Source organism: Oncorhynchus clarkii, chromosome 13 (assembly GCF_045791955.1).
Source record: "Oncorhynchus clarkii lewisi isolate Uvic-CL-2024 chromosome 13, UVic_Ocla_1.0, whole genome shotgun sequence".
Taxonomy (NCBI): Eukaryota; Metazoa; Chordata; class Actinopteri; order Salmoniformes; family Salmonidae; genus Oncorhynchus; species Oncorhynchus clarkii.
Genome location: NC_092159.1, coordinates 32,241,658 through 32,256,443, shown reverse-complemented (window position 1 = coordinate 32,256,443; position 14,786 = coordinate 32,241,658). Strand labels below are relative to the sequence as shown.

Below are 14,786 nucleotides of genomic sequence, written 5' to 3'. Positions count from 1 at the left end.
TGGAGTATAATTACAAGCATTTCATAAGTGTCAAAGGCTTTAATTGACAATTACATGAAATTGATGCAAAGAGTCAATATTTTGACCCTTCTTTTTCAAGACCTCTGCAATCCACCCTGGCATGCTGTCAATTAACTTCTGGGCCACATCCTGACTGATGGCAGCCCATTCTTGCATAATCAATGCTTGGAGTTTGTCAGAATTTGTGGGCATTTGTTTGTCCACCCGCCTCTTGAGGATTGACCACACGTTCTCAATGGGATTAAGGTCTGGGGAGTTTCCTGGCCATGGACCCAAAATATTGATGTTTTGTTACCCAAGCCAATTAGTTATCACTTTTGCCTTATAGCAAGGTGCTCCATCATACTGGAGAAGGCATTGTTCGTCACCAAACTGTTTCTGGATGGTTGGGAGAAGTTGCTCTCGGAGGATGTGTTGGTACCATTCTTTATTCATGGCTGTGTTCTTAGGCAAAATTGTGAGTGAGCCCACTCCCTTGGCTGAGAAGGAACCCCACACATGAATGGTCTCAGGATGCTTTACTGTTGGCATGACACAGGACTGATGGTAGCGGTCACCTTGTCTTCTCCGGACAAGCTTTTCTCTGGATGCCCCAAACAATCGGAAAGGGGATTCATCAGAGAAAAGGACTTTACCCCAGTCCTCAGCAGTCTAATCCCTGTACCTTTTGCAAAATATCAGTCTGTCCCTGATGTTTTTCCTGGAGAGAAGTGGCTTCTTTGCTGTCCTTCTTGACACCAGGCCATCCTCCAAAAGTCTTTGCCTCACTGTGTGTGCAGACACACTCACACCTGCCAGCTGACATTCCTGAGCAAGCTCTGTACTGGTAGTGCCCCGATCCCACAGCTGAATCAACTTTAGGAGACGGTCCTGGCGCTTGCTGGACTTTCTTGGGCGCCCTGAAGCCTTCTTCACAACAACTGAACCGCTCTCCTTGAAGTTCTTGATGATCCGATAAATGGTTGATTTAGGTGCAATCTTACTGGCAGCAATAAAGGGCCTGTGAAGCCCTTTTTGTGCAAAGCAATGATGACGGCACATATTTCCTTGCAGGTAAGCATGGTTGACAGAGGAAGAACAATGATTCCAAGCACCACCCTCATTTTGAAGCTTCCAGTCAGTTATTCGAACTCAATCAGCATGACAGAGTGATCTCCAGCCTGGTCCTCGTCAACACTCACACCTTTGTTAACGAGATAATCATTGACATGATGTCAGCTGGTCCTTTTGTGGCAGGGCTGAAATGCATTGGAAATGTTTTTTGGGGGATTCAGTTCATTTGCATGGCAAAGAGGGACTTTTCAATTAATTGCAATTCATCTGATCACTCTTCATAACATTCTGGAGTATATGCAAATTGCCATCATACAAACTGAGGCAGCAGACTGTGAAAATGTATATTTGTGTCATTCTCAAAACTTTTGGCCACGACTATAGCACATTCAATTTTTCAGACCCCTTGATTTTTTTTACAGCCTTATTCTAAAATGTATTAAAACACCACCCCCCCCCTCCCCCCATCATCAATCTACACACAATACCCCATAATGACAAAGTGAAAAAAGTGAAAACAGAAATACCTTATTATTCAGACCCTTTGCTATGAGACTTGAAATTGAGCTCAGGTGTATCCTGTTTCCATTGATCATCCTTGAGATGTTTCTACAACTTGGAGTCAACCTGTGGTAAATTCAATTGATCGGACATGATTTGGAAAGGCACACACCTGTCTATATAAGGTCCCACAGTTGACAATGCATGTCAGAGCAAAAACCAAGCCATGAGGTTGAAGGAATTGTACGTAGAGGTCCGAGACATGATTGTGTTGAGGCACAGATCTGGGGAAGGGTACCCCAAAATTACTGCAGCATTGAAGGTCCCCAAGAACACAGTGGCCTCCACCATTCTTAAATGAAAGAACTTTGGAACCACCAAGACTCTTCCTAGAGCTGACCACCCAGCCAAACGGAGCAATCGGGGGAGAAGGGCCTGACCAGGAATCTGATGGTCACTCTGACAAAGCTCCAGAGTTCCTCTGTGGAGATGGGAGAATATTCCAGAAGGACAACCATATCTGCAGTACTCCACCAATCTGGCCTTTATGTTAGAGTGGCCAGACGGAAGCCACTCCTCAGTAAAAAGGCACATGACAGCCAGCTTGGACTTTGCCAAAAGGCACCTAAAAACTCTCAGACCATGAGAAACAAGATTCTCTGGTCTGATGAAACCAAGATTGAATTATTTGGCCTGAATGCCAAGCGCCATGTCTGGCGGAAACCTGGCACGGCCCCTAAGGTGAAGCATGGTCGGGTTCAGCGGCAGGGACTGTGAGACTAGTCAGGATCAAGGGAAAGATGAATAGAGCAAAGCAGAATGAGATCCTTGATGAAAACCTGCTCCAGAGCGCTCAGGATCTCAGACTGGGGTGAAAGTTCACCTTCCAACAGGACAATGACCCTGAGCCCGCAGCCACGACAACACAGGAGTGGCTTCGGGACAAATCTCTGAATGTCCTTGAGTGGCCCAGCCAGAGCCTGGACTTGAACCCGGTCTGGAAAGACCTGAACATAGCTGTGCAGTGACGTTCCCTATCCAACCTGACAGAGCTGGAGAGGATCTGCAAAGAAGAATGGGAGAAACTCCCCAAATACAGGTGTGCCAAGCTTGTAGCCTCATACCCAAGAAGACTCATGGTTGTAATTGCTGACAAAGGTGCATCATCAAAGTACTGACTAAAGGGTCTGAATAGTTGTTATGGGGTATTGTGTGTAGATTGATGAGGGAAAAAAACTATTTAATCAATTTTAGAATGAGGCTGTAACGTAACAAAATGTGTAAAAAGTCAAGGTGTCTGAATACAATGTATAAGCAATATATACACGTACATGGCTCTGGTAGCCAAATGTGTTTAGGTGAGCGGACCTAAAGTAACCGTCAGTTTTTCATCTATGTCATCTTCTTTGCAGTTTTATTCAAGTCTCTAAACTAATAAGGTAGCTAGCATGCCGTGGTTAAAGTACAGAAAGCCCTACCTTTTGCATCTGTAGCAACAGTGTCTATATTATTATTATTATTATTATTATTATTATATTTAACTAGGCAAGTCAGTTAAGAACTAATTCTTATTTACAATGACAGCCTACCCCCGGCCAAACCTGGACGACGCTGTGCCAACTGTGCGCCGCCCTATGGGGCTCCCAATCACGGCCGGATGTGGTTGAGCAGCCTGGATTCAAACCAGGGACTGTAGTGACGCTTCTTACACTGAGATGCAGTGCCTTAGACCGCTGCGCCACTCGGGAGCCCCATGGTCTGTTATAGTCTTGTATACCTGTGCAAACGCATGACATGTAAAGGATAATCAATGAGGGACTATGCGTTCTATGGGAAATAATGAACGACGTGGAAGGAGTGTTCTACTATGTGCCAGCGGAGTGGAACTAACCTTCCACGGAGTTGCATAACCCATGGGTTTGCATCCTATGGCTGTCCCTTTGGCTATGCCATCTGAGGACAAGGCAGAAAGAGACTCCTCTCCACACCCACTTTCCCTTTACCCTGGACTCGCAGTAAGTAAGCTAGGGGTAGAAAAGAAATTCTGCGATTTAGCCCTCTCCAGAGCAGCCGCCACTTCCATGGCTTGCTGGAAAGAGGCTTAGGAGAAAATAAGGATTGTGTGGGCCAAATCTTTGCCTAAGTGTGAACAAGAAGCCCGGCACTAAGGCTCTCTCGGGGGGGGCACATGGTTCCTGTCCTTGTGACTTTTGGCAGATATTCCACGCTAGTACAGATCATGTGGTCCAGAGGTAACACTTTCTGCTCTAAAACACATGCATGACTACCCACCAGAGACCAATCGCGGCATCCTTCCTTCTGTGTCCCTCCCACCTACTCTCCCTTCTCTGATTTCAAACCTGTCTGAATAAGTTAAACAATACGAGAAGGAGTGTGGAACCTCCCAAGGGGCAATCTGCAATTGATACATTCATTTTAAAACTTTTAAATGAATGATATATACCCATTCATTCTTAAAAAATATTTAAAAAATGCCTCATGGTTAAAACGATCATGTTGATCCCATGGATGTCAAGTCCTTGAATCCATAGATCTGTCTATGAATTTGAGAGTGGTTACATTTCTCCTGCCCCATCCCTTAGATGGGACCCCTTTGTTGTTGTTTTAAACTGCATTATTTAAAGAAAATCCATATACAGTACCTTCGGAGATACTGACACAACATATTAATACACTATTATTATTAAATGTTATAATATATGCCATTTAGCAGACTTTCATCCAAAGTGATTTCCAGTCCAGCGTGCATACATTTTTACGTTATGGGTGGCCCTGGGAATCGAACCCACAATCCTGGCAATGCTGCAAGTGCCATGCTCAACCAATTGAGCTACAGAGGACCACATTATGAATCCTCATACATGCTTACCTTTAAGATTTCAAAATAGTGGAGACAATGATAGACCGGTGTGAGGAGCAACCGGGGCAGGACGTACTGGACTGCTTCCTTAAAGCCTTCGCATATAGACTGGGGAGTCAGAGACAGAGAGAGATGAGGGTTAACTTGGGCAGGTAATAAAGTGTCAAATCTTATCAAGGTAAACAGTGGTCTGGGGGGGGGGGCAATTCTCACAGGAACTGCATTGGGAGGAATGTTTGACGTGCTTTAAAAAAAATACAAAATAAATCACAATAAAAAATAAAAAATCGTGATTAAAGTGTATATTTTATGCCCTTTTTAGACCTATACATGACTCCTGTAAGACCTCATGATCCATGAACTGTACATGATGCCAACATCTTGATGCAATTATACTCCTTATAGTGTGCTCTAAAATGTGGAGTATGTCTAGATTCTGAAATACAACTGTTCACATTAATTCAAATTCATCTTTTGGAGCACAATGACACCAAGACGCTGCCTGTATCATGTACGGTTCACAAATCAAAAGGCATGTACAGGTCTAAAAAGGGCTTAACATTTCCACTTTCATCTTGATTCTCAAAAAAAGTATATTTCTGGGCCTTCCTGGCGTGGACCTTGCCTGGTTGCCCTTACAGTCATAATTTAATGCCAACTTGTGTTAGATGCACATCCAAGAATGGCAACCAACAAAAAAGTTAAAGAGCAAATGCTTCCAATGAAATTCACAAGTAAATAGCACGAGACCAATAATATTTGTAGTACACGATTACTTACATTCCATCAGAGCAACTCATAACTTTCTTAAAACATAATTTGAATACATCAGTTGTTTACAATGTCTCCTATGACAACAAAAACATAAACAATGGAGTAATCAAGCCTGACTTTTGGAATTATGATAAGGAGTGGTGAGTGGCTGGGGGAGTAATGAGCAGGCTTGGGAGTGTGGTCAGTGGGCTGGGGGAGTAATGAGCAGGCTTGGGAGTGTGGTCAGTAGGCTGGGGGCTATGGTCTCTGACCTGGAGGTAGAAGGCAGCTCCCGGTTTAGACAACTGGTTGAGGAAGTGATCGTGGAAGCCAGTCCGCAGGATGTCTTGAGCATATGTCTCGTAGGGGTCGAAGGCCAGCTCCTAGAAACAAAAATAAAGCTGTATCAAATGTCATGTGTTATAACAGTCGTGCTGCTGACACTGGCCACAACCATAGGGTGTAAGTGGGGTCTGTGAATGACAAGTAACCTTGCCTGGGACCTGAAGACTTGCGTTAGCTCCCTGGTCTAACGCACGCACCCACCCACCCAGAAACACACACCCACGACCACCACACAAACCAACCTCAGCCAGGTCTTCAAAGCAGCTACCCACCAGCGGGTGTGGGCTCCCCTCATCTGTCATCTCCACCGTGTCTTCAATAAGGCCCAGCAGCTTAAGGGTGACCTCGTGGATGTCCACTATGCGGCTGAAGATGTTCTCCACGTCCTGCAGGGGGTAGTAGAGAGGGGGAGAGAGAGGAGAGAGAGCGAGAGAGAGAGGATGGGAGACAGGGAATTAAGAAAGAGGAGGGAGGCCGTGAGAGAGTTGGGGGAAGAGAGAGAGCGAGTCGTGTGGGAAGAGGGGGAGGGTGAGAGAGAGTGAGTCGTGTGGGAAGAGGGGGAGGGTGATAGAGAGATAGGTGGAAGGGAGAGAACAGTAATGCAGGAAGGTGGCAGTAGAGAAGTGAGAGAGCGGTGGTAGAGAGGGGAAAAAAGTAGTGGAAAAAGACCAAAGTAGAGTCAAACAAAGTCATGATGGAAGATCATCGCTGCACACGTGTGTGTGTGTGTGTGTGTGTGTGTGTGTGTATGAGTCTACCTCCATCACTACTCACATGGTGAGAGAAGAGTATGGCGTCGGAGGCCAAGGGCTCGCGGAACACCTTGATGATGAGGTTGAGGTCGCGCAGGTACTGTCGGACCTCGGCCATGAAGGTCTTGACCAGGTCGTAGTAGGTCTGCTCCTCGCTGGTGGACGGCTCCTCGTCCATCAGGGGGAAACCGCTGATGTCCTCCTCATCCTGGTGGAACATGTCCATCAGAACCTGGAGATGGGGGGGGGAGTAGAAACGGCCAGACATATTCTTACCAATTACTCAAGAAGAGTGTTCTAGACCACTTTTTGCTCCCGGGTGGCGCAGCGGTCTACGCCACTGCATCTCAGTGCAAGAGGCGTCACTACAGTCTCTGGTTCGAATCCTGTCTGTATCATATCCGGCTGTGATTGGGAGACCCATAGGGCGGCGCACAATTGGCCCAGCGTCGTCCGGGTTTGGCCGGTGTAGGCCGTCATTGTAAATATGAATTTGTTCTTAACCGACTTGCCTAGTTAAATAAAAATAAATAATTATAGGTTGAATAGTCACACAGAGGGACATCAGCATAGATACCAGGTTGGAGTCAATTCATTTTAGTTCAGTCAATTCAGGGAGTAAACTGAAATTCCAATTCCAATTTTCTTCAGTAATTTTCTATAAAGAAAATGTGAAATTGGAATTTCAGTTTACTTCCTGAATTGAAATAGATCCTGAGAGACCAAAGCTTAGAAGCGCGAGCACACACACTCTCGCTCATTCAGCTGGCATTCTTCATCAGCTTATGTTCAGAAATGACCCTATGGACTCCAGCTTTAGTGGAATATTGGCCAGTCAGTGTGGTTCCTGGGCCTTCTCACCATCACACACCACTAAGGCCAACAACAATAGCATTTACAAGCTAATCTAATTTCATACTCATAGCAACATAAAAAATTGACAATCTGGGATTGGTACAGTCATTGAATCTTGAAGAATAACACTTATATAACTAGAAATTGTTTATTGTCATAAATGGCCAGTGATGTCCTGCTGGGAGATGTCATTGTAGCTGATGTTGAAAACCCTCTTCATAATGCATTACAAAACATTGCACAACACAGGCGTTACTCTCACCTTATCGGCACACATGGCCACGGTGATGTCCTGCTGGGAGATCTCGTAGTGGCGGATGTTCCTTACGTAGTTCCCTGCCAGCTTTAGGATGTCTGCTGAGATGTACTCCAACACTGCCACAATGTACACCGACACCTGGTGGTCAATCTTGTACCCTAGTACCTCCTGAACAAGGGAGAGGAATTATGGGGTAATTAGTCCACAATGTACACGTAAACCTACGTGGTGGTTGACATTGTACCCTAGTGCCTCCTTAATAAAGAACAGGAATCATGGCGAAATGAATCATGGGTAAAAGCAGGGTCAGTGGGGTTTGACTACTGTACAATCCGACCACTGTACTTTCAAACAAATGGAAACGGTGTAGGCCTAAACGGGCCAAAGAATGCAGAATGTGCAGGGTAAGAATTCCGTCAAGCGTTTTAGTTACCGGTACACATCATTGAACAGTAATTGGGCACAATAGGTACTTTAATAGTAATTAAGTAATGTGAGATGGTTATGCAAGGTAATTAGCTAAGAATTGTATAACCTGTGTTCGTAAAATGATGTCAACCACAGTAATTATGTTGTTGCTGCACATGAATGTATGTGTATTTCTAAAACAAAGAGCACTAGGAGCTCATAGCAAAAAAGTTCTGAAGAATATAAGTGGAATATTCTTAGCAAGTATCCAAAAAGAGGCATGTTTTTAAAAGGTTGCTTGGTCATCTCTGGTTAGGTGTTAGTTAGGCTTTACATTTTAGAACGCTATCATTCCTTATTTAAAGGGGCAATAGGTGAAAGAGTACAAAAATTTAAAAGTGCAAAAAGTTTAGGTCTTTCAGAACTTTAACCTTTTGTAATTCTTTGAAGCATGGTCTAAATTAAGTAGATCTTTGCATATCCTTGGAATTGTACTTCATGGTTTGAGAACTCTACAGCCACAATTCATTCTAGCCTGTGTGCAAACCCTCATACTGGCTTTCTACATTTCTCCATACCCATCCCACAGCTTTTTTTACCAAAACTTTGTTTCAACTGCAGATTGCCCCTTTAATATCATCTCAAAGTATTTGGCATGGGGGAAGACATTTTGTTAAGCTTCACAGGTTCATCCTGGATTTTCAATAAGTGACCAATTTCACAAAACAGTTCAACGTCTCCCTCTATTGGTCAGTAAAGGTATTGTGAGAAAAGTGGCCAATACCTTTACCAGGGCTGTGTTCAATAAGAACTGAAACAGAAAACATTTTGGAAAACACAAAATGTCTATTTTGTTTATTGAGTCACTTTAAAAAAGAAGTCCAATCAATCCTTTTTCTGTTTCATAACATTGTCACTTTCTGAAGTGTAGAACACAGACATCAGTAACCGGGCCCTGCGCAGGAGGATTACAACACTTTCAGATATACTGTGTAGAACAGCTAGAATAAATGAATAAATTAATATATATGACAGACAGTCCTACTTGCAACATTCAGGACTTTTTACTGTGACTTCAGAAACTATTCACACCATAATTGTGTGTCACTGATGAATACCCCATAACTTCAAAGTGGAATTGTTTTGAGAAATGTTTACAAATTAATAAAAAAGTAAAAGCTGAAATGTCTTGGGTCAATAAGTATTTAACATTTTATGGCAAGCCTAAATAAATTCAAGAGTTAAAATGTGCTTAACAAGTCACATAATACGTTGTGTGCAAAAATAGAAGTTTTAACGTGATTTTTAAATGACTAGCCCATCTCTGTACCCCACACATACAATTAGTAAGGTCCCCCCAGTCAAGCAGTGAATTTCAAGCACAGATTAAACCACAAAGACCAGGAAGGTTTTCCAATGGTTTGCAAAGGGCACCTATTGGTAGATGGGTAAAAAATAAAGCAGACATTGAATATCACTTTTCGCATGGTGCAGTCATCAATACACACAGTCACTACAAAGATACAGGTATCCTTCCTAACTCATTTGCCGGAGAAGAAGGAAACCGCTCAGTGATTTCACCATGAGGCCAACCGTGATGTTAGAACATTTACCGAGGCGAATGGCTTGAAAGCCATTAATGAAAATGGCGCCGACAGATATGGCTGCCATGCTTCTAGCTCTTAGGGAATTTTGCAGTATTTGTTTTTTTGTGTTATTTCTTACATTATTAGCCCAGGAAATGTGTGTTATTAAAATACAGCCGGAAATAACTTTTGGATATCAGAGCAGTGGTAACTCACCAGCATTACGACCAGGAATACAACTTTTCCCAATCGGACCCTTTGTTCATACCCCCCAGGGCAATTGAACTGATTCAAGAGGCAGATCCAAAACACCATCGGCGGAAAAAAAGTACTCAGAGTGGACTTCTAGTCCGACTCAGGAGGCACGCACACCATCCACCGCATCAGAGTATATTACTCGCTAATGTTCAGTCTCTGGATAATAAAGTTGATGAGCTCAGGGCGAGGATTTCCATCCAGAGAGACATCAGGGATTGTAACATACTCCGTTTCAAGGAAACATGGCACTCTTGAGATATACTGTCTGAGTCCGTACAGGGTTCTCAGTTCATCGCGCAGACAGAAATAAATATCTCTCCGGGAAGAAGAAGGGCAGGGGTGTATGTTTCATGATTAACTACTCATGGCGTGATTGTGTTAACGTACAGGAACTCAACACCTTTTTTTCATACCTCAATCAAATGCTCGACATGCTCAAGATGTCGACCGTATTACCTTCCAAGAGAATTCTCTTCGGTTATAGTCACAGCCGTGTATATTCCCCTTCAAGCCGATACCACGGCTGCCCTCAAAGAACTTCACTGGACTTTATGCAAACTGGAAACCACATATGAGGCCGCATTTATTGTAGCTGGAGACTTTAACAAAGCAAATCTGAGAAAAATGCAACAAAAGGTCTATCAACACATTGACTGTAGTACTCGTGCTGCTAAAACACTCAATGTTACTCCAACTTCCGGGATGCCTACAAGGCCCTCCCTTCGGCAAATCTATGGCATAAACTCAAACAGGAAGGACCCGTGCTAAGGACTATTCAACGCTTGTCTGACCAATCGGAAATCCATGCTTCAAGGTTGTTTTGATCACGCGGACTGGGATATGTTTCGGGTAGCCTCTAAAAATAACATAAATTAATACACACTGATACGGTGACTGAGTTCATCAGGAAATGTATCGATGTTGTACCCACTGTGACTATTAAAACCTACCCTAACCAGAAACCGTGGATAGATGGCAGCATTTGCGGAAAACTGAAAGCGCGAATCATCGCATTTAACCATGGCAAGGTGACTGGGAATATGGTTGAATACAAACAGTGTAGTTACTCCCCCCGTAAGGCAATCAAACAGGCAAAACATTAGTAAAGAGACAAAGCGGCGTCGCAATTCAACGGCTCGGACACTAGACGTATGTGGGAGGGTCTACAGACAGTCAATGACTACAGAGGAAAATCCAGCCACGTCGCGGACACCGACGTTTTGCTTCCGGACAAGCTAAACACCTTCTTCGCCCTCGTTGAGGATAGCACAGTGCCACCGACGCGGCCCACTACCAAAGACTGTGGGCTCTCCTTCTCCGTGGCCGGTGCGAGTAAGACATTTAAGCATGTTAACCCTCACAAGGCTCCCGGCCCAGTCAAGGATCATAGCCGCATCCTCAGAGCATGCGCAGACCAGCTGGATGGAGTGTTTACGGACATATTCAATCTCTCCATATCCCAGACTGCTGTCCCAAACATGCTCAAGATGTCCACCATTCTTCCTGTACCCAAGAAAGCAAAGGTAACTGAACAAATAGACTATCACCCCGTAGCACTCACTTCTGTCATCATGAAATGCTTTGAGAAACTAGTCAAGGATCATATCATCTCTACCTTACCTGACAACCTAGACTCAATTCAATGTACTTACCGGCCCATAGATTCACAGATGATGCAATCGCACTACACTGCCCTAAGCTCATCACAAAGCTTGAGGCCCTGGGTTTGAACCCCGCCCTCTGCAACTAGGTCCTAGACTTCGTGACGGGCTGCCCCCTGGACGTGAAGGTATGAAACAACACCTCCACTTCGCTGATCCTCAACACTGGGGCCCCACAAGGATGCGTGCTCAGCCCCCTCCTGTATTCCGTGTTCACCCATGACTGTGTGGCCATGCACGCCTCCAACTCAAATCATTAAATTTGCAGACTACAAAACAGCAGTAGGGCTGATTAACAACAATTACGAGACAGCCTAGAGGGAGGAGGTGAGGGCCCTGGGAGTGTGGGACCAGGAAAATAACCTCTCACCCAACATCAACAAAACAAAAGGAGCTGATTGTGGACTTCAGCAAACAGCGGAGGGAGCACCCCCTATCCACATTGATGGGACCGCAGTGGAGAAGGTGGAAAGCTTCAAGTTCCTCGGCGTACACATCACTGACAATCTGAAATGGTCCACACACACAGACAGTGTGGTGAAGAAAGCGCAACAGCGCCTCTTCAACCTCAGGAGGCTGAAGTAATTTGGCTTGGCACCTAAAACCCTCACAAACTTCTACAGATGCACAACGGAGAGCATCCCGTCAGGCTGTATCACTCCTGGTATGGCAACTGCACAGCCCGCAACCGCAGGGCTCTCCACAGGGTGGTGTGGTCTGCCCAATGCCTCATGGGGGAAAACTACTACAGGAAGGCCAAAAAGTTCATCAAGGACAACAACCACTGAGCCACTGCCTGTTCACCCCGCTATCATCCAGAAGGCGAGGTCAGTACAGGTGCATCAAAGCTGGGTCCGAGAGACTGAAAAGCAGTTTCAAGGCTATCAGTGTTAAATAGCCATCACTAGCACAGAGGCTGCTGCCCTATTTACATAGACTTGAAATCACTGGCCACTTTAATAAATGGAACACTAGTCACTTTAATAATAATATTTACATATTTTTCATTGCTCATATCTATATGTATATATTGTATTATATCCTATTCTACTGTATCTTAGTCTATGCCGCTCTGACATTGCTCCTCCAAATATTTATACATTCTTAATTCCATTCCTTTAGGCGTGTGTGCATTGTTGTGAAATTGTTAGATATTTCTGCACTGTTGGAGCTAGAAACACAAGCATTCAGCAACACCTGCAATAACATCTGCTAAACAAGTGTATGAAACAAATAAAATTTGATTTAATTTAGGAGATAACTGAGGATGGATCAACATTGTAGTTACTCCACAACACTAACCTAAATAACAGAGTGAAGAGGGAAGACTGTACAGAATAGAAATATTCAAAAACATGCATCCTGTTTGCAGTAAGGCACTTCACACAATGTTGCAAAGAAATTAACATGGTCCTGAATACAAAGCATTATGTTTTGGGCAAATCCAACAATTTTTTAAAAATAAAAAGAGTAGGAATATAGCTAAGCACAGGCAAAATCCTAGAGGAAAACTTGGTTCAGTCTGCTTTCCAACAGACAAATTCACCTTTCACAAGGCCACATATACAGTGGAGTTGCTTACCAAGACGACATTGCATGTTCCTGAGTGGCCTAGTTACAGACATAGATTTTTAAGCAGATTTATGACAAGAATTGAAAATGGATGTCTAGCAATGATCAACCACCAACTTCACAGAGCTTGAATACTTTTTTGAATAATGGGCAAATATCGTACAATCCAGGTCTGCAAAGCTCTTCGAGACTTACGCAGAAAAACTCACAGCTGTAATCACTGCCTCAGGTGATTCTAACATGTATTGACTCAGTGGGTTGAAAATGATCTAATCAAGATGTGTGTATGTATGTGTGTGTGCACGTATACACACACACACACACACACACACACACACACACACACACACACACACACACACACACAGCAAAAAAATAAACGTCCCTTTTCAGGACCCTGTCTTTCAAAGATAATTCGTAAAAATCCATTGTAATGGGTTTAAATGCTGTTTCACATGCTTGTTGAATGAACCATGAACATGCACCTGTGGAACGGTCGTTAACACATCCGCTGTGTCAGATAAAAATTAATTAAAAAAAAGCTTTATCTGAGAACGGCGCTCAGAGCCCAAACCAGCCAAAAATACAGTGGGGCAAAAAAGTATTTAGACACCAATTGTGCAAGTTCTCCCACTTAAAAAGATGAGAGAGGCCTGTAATTTTCATCATAGGTACACTTCAACTATGACAGACAAAATGAGAAAAAAATCCAGAAAATCACATTGTAGGATTTTTTATGAATTTATTTGCAAATTATGGTGGAAAACAAGTATTTGATCACCTCCAAACAAGCAAGATATCTGGCTCTCACAGACCTGTAACTTCTTCTTTAAGAGGCTCCTCTGTCCTCCACTCGTTACCTGTATTAATGGCACCTGTTTGAACTTGTTATCAGTATAAAAGACACCTGTCCACAACCTCAAACAGTCACACTCCAAACTCCACTATGGCCAAGACCAAAGAGCTGTCAAAGGACACCAGAAACAAAATTGTAGACCTGCACCAGGCTTATAAGACTGAATATCTGCAATAGGTAAGCAGCTTGGTTTGAAGAAATCAACTGTGGGAGCAATTAATAGGAAATGGAAGACATACAAGGCCACTGAAATTCTTTCTCGATCTGGGGCTCCACGCAAAATCTCACCCCGTGGGGTCAAAATGATCACTAGAACGGTGAGCAAAAATCCCAGAACCACACGGGGGGACCTAGTGAATGACCTGCAGAGAGCTGGGACCAAAGTAACAAAGCTTACCATCAGTAACACACTAGGCCGCCAGGGACTCAAATCCTGCAGTGCCAGACGTGTCCCCCTGCTTAAGCCAGTACATGTCCAGGCCCGTCTGAAGTTTGCTAGAGAGCATTTGGATGATCCAGAAGAAGATTGGGAGAATTTCATCTGACCATATGACACCAAAATATAACTTTTTGGTAAAAACTCAACTTGTCGTGTTTGGAGGACAAAGAATGCTGAGTTGCATCCAAAGAACACCATACCTACTGTGAAGCATGGGGGTGGAAACATCATGCTTTGGGGCTGTTTTTCTGCAAAGGGACCAGGACGACTGATCCGTGTAAAGGAAAGCATGAATGGGGCCATGTATCGTGAGATTTTGAGTGAAAACCTCCTTCCATCAGCAAGGGCATTGAAGATGAAACGTTGCTGGGTCTTTCAGCATGACAATAATCCCAAACACACTGCCCGGGCAACGAAGGAGTGGCTTCGTAAGCAGCATTTCAAGGTCCTGGAGTGGCCTATCCAGTCTCCAGATCTCAACCCCATAGAAAATCTTTGGAGGGAGTTGAAAGTCCGTGTTGCCCAGCAACAGCCCCAAAACATCACTGCTCTAGAGGAGATCTGCATGGAGGAATGGGCCAAAATA

The 14,786-nt window shown here is 44.0% G+C and overlaps 1 protein-coding gene across 5 annotated transcripts in view; it reads right to left on the bottom strand.

Moving 5' to 3' along the window:
- LOC139364533 (son of sevenless homolog 1-like) overlaps positions 1 to 14,786 on the bottom strand; it is an 80,395-nt gene that overhangs the window by 40,870 nt on the left and 24,739 nt on the right. For 4 of the 5 annotated variants that reach the window (XM_071101333.1, XM_071101332.1, XM_071101331.1 and 1 more), the window contains exons 4-8: positions 7,424 to 7,588; positions 6,329 to 6,538; positions 5,797 to 5,940; positions 5,482 to 5,592; positions 4,466 to 4,564 (exon numbers count right to left, since the gene is read on the bottom strand). In XM_071101333.1, the coding sequence (XP_070957434.1) occupies positions 4,466 to 4,564; positions 5,482 to 5,592; positions 5,797 to 5,940; positions 6,329 to 6,538; positions 7,424 to 7,588 (729 nt within the window). The remainder of the gene's footprint in view (positions 1 to 4,465; positions 4,565 to 5,481; positions 5,593 to 5,796; positions 5,941 to 6,328; positions 6,539 to 7,423; positions 7,589 to 14,786) is intronic. The other variant, XM_071101330.1, reaches the window with a different exon arrangement.